We start from the raw sequence: 5,340 nt of genomic DNA, 5'->3' as shown, positions 1-5,340 counted from the left end.
TCTTCCAACTCAAGATCCTAGAAGAAGAAAAACCATAATAAGTATATCATAACAGTCAGTATAGATCTCTCTAGTTATGTAATGGGGTTGAGTCATATCACTGTTCTGATACTATCAATAATTTTCTCAATACTTAAAACCCTAATATATCCATATTTTCAACTGCTTAGGTAATACATACTTTTTAAACTTTAGAATTATGAAATTCACGATAATGTTATAAATTTCTTAAAAATTTCATAGTAAGTAAAATTCAAATAGGGCTACAGAACCGCATGACATCTGAAACAGAGAAATGATGATTTCTACTGCCACGAAGCCCTATGTCTGATAACTAGCACTAAGAAAGAAAGATTTCATTTGAAGTATGAAAATGTCCTACAGCATGCAGAAGAGCTGGCCCATCAATCCCAATCTCTAAAGAGCTTCCCCTTCCCATTAAAGAGGACTGATGTCATGTCACAAGCTCTTACAGAGATTGATTCAAAGAGCTACTCAATGAAATCCAGTATTCATCTCTAAATGCAGTGAATCCCAAGTCAGTGAAAAGATTTCAAAATTGTAAGGCAAAGTTGGTAAACTGGCATGAAGAAGTCAATGCAAACAAGGTCCAAAATGGCAAAATCAAAATCAATAATCAATATTCTTACTTTTAGTAAACACTGTAGATGAAAAAATATATTACCATAAGTCTTCTGTAACTGAATTCTGTCACTACTGAAAGCAGGAATACAAGAATGGCAAGCCAAACATGTATTTATAAGTACATAAATAGATTTCTACTTTGGCAAAGATGGAATATCAGGAACCAAATTTACCTTCTAGCCTGAAACAACTGGAAAAAAGGACAAAATATATTGTTTTTCAAGGCAATGGATATCAGGCAACAAAGAACAGTAGATCCTTGATAGGTGGGAAACACACAAAATGAATCCTCAATTGCCCCAACTTACTACCTTGAAAGAGTTCCTAAGCCATAGAAGAGAGCTGGGGAACCCAGGTAGAGCAATGATCTTGCTGAGGTGAGATGGAACTTAATCTAGAAAGAACAAAGTGATGGTCATATACAAAGTAGAGTACCTAAGAGTAGAGAGGCTCACAGGAAAATCCAGAGATCTGCAGAGGGTATCCCTCAAGTCTTCCGTTGAGTACTTTCTAGTATATACACATGAGGAAATTACCCAAGAACAGTGGGAAAAAAATACCAAAAAGGATTAGAGGGAACACCACCCAGGGTTCACACAAGTCCAGGAATAGCCCGTTTTCACTACCCAGAGTACTCAGAGGGTTTCGTCAATAGAGTTACAGTGGACAATAGATGCTACAACTTTAAAGCAGCATCTGAAAAGATCAAACTGTTTCCAAGTAACTTAACTATTCCAGAACAAAACTCAAGAATACCTAATGAAATTTAAAAATACCCAGTACCCCACACGGTAAAATTTCAAATGTCTAACATCCAATCAAAAATCACCAGGCATACAAAAGCAAGAAAATACAATTCTTTATGAGGAGAAAAATCAAACAAAACCAATCTAGAAATTATACAGACAGAATTAGTAGAAATAAACATTAATCTATTTATAACTATATCCCATATACTCAAGAAGCTACAGAAAAGACAAAGCATGAAAGCTATAGAAATGGGAGATAGAAAAAAAAAACCCCTCAATTTCTAGAATAAAACTGTAATGTCTGAAATGAAAAATATGCTGGACACCATTAAGAACAAATTAAACATTATTTAAAAAATTAATGAAGTTGGAGACACAGAAAGATAATCTAAAATTAGAAGACTGAAAAAACTGAAAAGAACACCAGTAAACATCTAGCAGCCTGATTTACAAGTAACTGGACTTCCAAAAAGGGAAATGGAGACACGAAAAATACACACACACACTTAAATATTCTTTATAGATATGTATTTTTTAAAATAATGCCCAATTTTTTTCCGAATTTGTTAGAAACTACAAACCCACAGATGTAAGAAGCTCAACAAACTCCAAGCAAAACAACATGAAGAAACATATATAGTTTCATTTAGAAATGGTTCTCACTCACATATTCTGTAAACAAATCAAAACAAAGTCAGAAATGACTTAGACTAAGTCTAACTTTTAGTTTAACTATGTACAGTGTCAACTGACAATTTAATAGAGTACATTAAATATTAACTTGAGCAAAATACTTAACAGATGCATTTTATGATTTTTTTTATTTTTTTTTTAATTTTTTATAAACATGTATTTTTATCCCCAGGGGTACAGGTCTGTGAATCGCCAGGTTTAAACAAGATGGGATTGGGAGGGAGACAAACCATAAGTGACTCTTAATTTTATGATTTTAAAGTTAGCAAAATACAGCTTTAAAAACAACGTATATTTTGTTGCTCTCTTAGGAAAATAATTCACTAAAATAAATTTATCTTATTTTAGCAAATTATTTTTTTAAAAAACTAATGGCTACTTCTTCCTTTTTTCTTAATTTTTTTTCCCCTTAATTTATATAGGTCATTCAGAACAGAATTAGGACACTGAAAAAACTTTTAAAGAAGCTGAGAGGTGGAACTGAAAACAGAAGCAGAGTTGAGGTTTGGAATGAAGCTAGTCCTCCCAAAAAAAAAAAAAAAAAAAAACCTGGCAACCGCTATTTTGAAACACCATTACTTTCAAAATATACATATGTATTTTTAAACATAAAACTGCACTCAAAGTGGAAACAAGCTAAAGTGTCTGTTTTTAGCACCTCCACTAACTATCCAGGACTCAAAAAAAACCTAAGTATTTTTGGGGGGAAAAAATCATTCAAATAAAAAACATTAAAGTGGAAAACAAGGGGTGCCTGGCTGGCTCAGCCAGTACAGCAGGAGACTCTCAATCTCAGGGTCATGAATTCAAGCCTCACATCTTGGGCATGAAACCCACTTTAAAATAAATAAAATAAAGTGGGAAATTTATTTAAAATAAATAAAAGTGGAAATTAAAGTAATATATTTTCCTATTTTGTAAAAACACCTTTTTTTTTTTTAGAGCTCAGAATACAATTTCAAACTTTTCTGTCTAAAAACAAGAGAAGGGAATAAATTCTGAGTATCTACTGTAATGGCTACCCTTCCTGTCATGTGTGTTCCCTAAAATAGAAGTAAATTTAATTATTCTACCATTTTGCTTAGGGAATAGGGAGATATTGCAAAGATAAAAAATAGTTCCGGGAGAGAACTGCCAAAAATATATTTACTATCCCTGGAGATAATTAATGTCTACACTCCTTTTTCCTTTCTTAAAGGAAAAAAATGTATATATACTTTAAGTAATATATATATATTTCTTTGGGTGCCTATACAAATAAAACACTTTAAGAAAGCATATAGTAGTGTAATACTTCCCTATGGGATCAACACATACATGAAAATCAGCACACAGACTGCAAATACCTCTGAGCACACAGACTGAAAAGTTGTCATTGGAACATTTATGAATTTGACTTCGACCTCTTTTAAATAAAAAATCTAATAAGAAACAATTTCCTACAAAATACAGAAATGATACTTTATGTTATGCATCTATTCACAGACTTATTCCTTAGTAACAATTACTTATTAATAATGCACTAAATTCCCACATATATAAAAAAGTAAGACTGCCTTAAAATTCAAATTTCCAAACTACTGTCGTAATCAGATTCTATTCAAAAGACAGAAGGCTAAATACACATTATTTTGAGCACAACTACAACATTCAGAGTTTGTACTTAGAAAGCCTACCCTGATGTACTTAGAATGCATGTATGCTACATTACCTATAATGATAAAAATATTTCACTGATATAGCTACCAATGATTTTGATATCAATTCCCACCCTAAAAACACTTTTCCACTTAATACAAACCCAGTATCGCAAACATAAAAGACAAAGATTTTCCTACTAAATCATTATTTAGTTGTCATCGAGATGTCAGTTACTAGCATTTCACAAATGCCCTAAAAATACCTTAAAATTATCTCCCAAATATTCATATTAATTCATGTAATAATCTCATCGGATTTGAGTTACTGTACCCACTTAAATTACTTGCTACAGCAACAGTTCTCACCAATCAGAAGAGTTATTCGAAATTCTCTCTTCTGAAATCTGTTATTACTTCACCAGTTTCAAAATTTGAGCCACTTATTTTTAGACACAGAGGTTAATAAGAAACACTTCTGCATCAAAAACACATAACTTCACAGTAGAGGCTTTATTTCCCCTTAGGAAACTATTCTCATATTCTCTCTCTTTTCACCAAATTATCAGAGGACAATGTGGCTTCGATTTCAGCACTGAAGACAATAAGTAACAATATACGGTTTGCAGAATAAAAATTAAAGTTTCACAATTTTAACAGGTATAATTATTAGGTTATGACAAATGGGCTGGTGGGCACGTAAGACTATCACCCTTTTCAAAGTCTAATTCTTAAACCACCTGAATTGTTTTGGCCAAATGAGGAGCTTCAAACATAAACTCTCTAAGTTTTCAGTATGTCCCTTTTCAAAGAAAACAAGTTACCTAGAAAAGAAGGGGGGAAAAAACCACTCACATTTGGAGCATGACCTGGTTCAAGAATACCCCATCCACCAAAGCCACATATTCATCCAGGTTGGTCCCATTTCCTGCAGCCAGAGGTCCAAACGTTTTAACCTAGAACAGAACGACCATAAGGACACGAACGCCCATCTCCATCTCTGCAGCCACAAATAATGCCGCAAAATACACAATAAATAACACCCTACTTACCCAAGTGACCAAGGGGCTGGTCATGAACTGCTCCAGAAGGGGAGTAAAAATCTCGTTCTCCATTTTACAGATAATGTATTTGAAAAGGGGAACTACCACAAAAATACGCCTAGGGAATGGATCACTAAACGTTGAAGAAGTGAGTAGAAATCAATGAAAGTCCATTTTGGCACAGGAAGAAAATCCCATCGTGGAGGGGAGAAAAAGTCTCCCTCCTCAAAAAACACCCCAGAGAGGAATGAGCCGAAAACCCGAGAAGCGGCTTCGACAGCAGCCACGAGCGGCAGCTTGCGCTGGAAATGTCTGTACCGGGCGAGGAGGGGCAGAGAAAAGGCATCTGGAGGTGGAGGAAGGGAAAGGGGGCTGGAGCGGCAAGACAAAAAGCCCGTCAAGGTTGCCCAGCTCCTGGAGGAGCCAGACCAGCGGAGCTGCCCGCAATGAATTAATCCCAACGTGGGCTAAATGAAATACCACGTTAGCTACCACGTTAGGGGATCCGAGCGGCAGCCAGGCTCGACCTCCGCGTTCCGCTCAACACGTTCCACCCACCAGTGGGCATGGAGC

The 5,340-nt window shown here is 35.0% G+C and overlaps 1 protein-coding gene across 8 annotated transcripts in view; it reads right to left on the bottom strand.

Annotated features, from left to right (window-relative positions):
* Positions 1-4,860, bottom strand: part of CCDC88A (coiled-coil domain containing 88A) — a 125,450-nt gene extending 120,590 nt beyond the window's left edge. For all 8 annotated transcript variants that reach the window (XM_059406057.1, XM_059406058.1, XM_059406059.1 and 5 more), the window contains exons 1-2: positions 4,777-4,860; positions 4,580-4,680 (exon numbers count right to left, since the gene is read on the bottom strand). In XM_059406057.1, coding sequence (XP_059262040.1) covers positions 4,580-4,680; positions 4,777-4,839 — 164 coding nt within the window. In that variant the 5' untranslated portion in view covers positions 4,840-4,860. The remainder of the gene's footprint in view (positions 1-4,579; positions 4,681-4,776) is intronic.
* Positions 4,861-5,340: the final 480 nt, after the last annotated feature.

The sequence above is a fragment of the Mustela nigripes genome, chromosome 7, assembly GCF_022355385.1.
Source record: "Mustela nigripes isolate SB6536 chromosome 7, MUSNIG.SB6536, whole genome shotgun sequence".
Taxonomy (NCBI): domain Eukaryota; kingdom Metazoa; phylum Chordata; class Mammalia; order Carnivora; family Mustelidae; genus Mustela; species Mustela nigripes.
The sequence above is the reverse complement of the archived record's forward strand: the minus strand, read 5'-3'. Positions and strand labels throughout refer to the sequence as shown.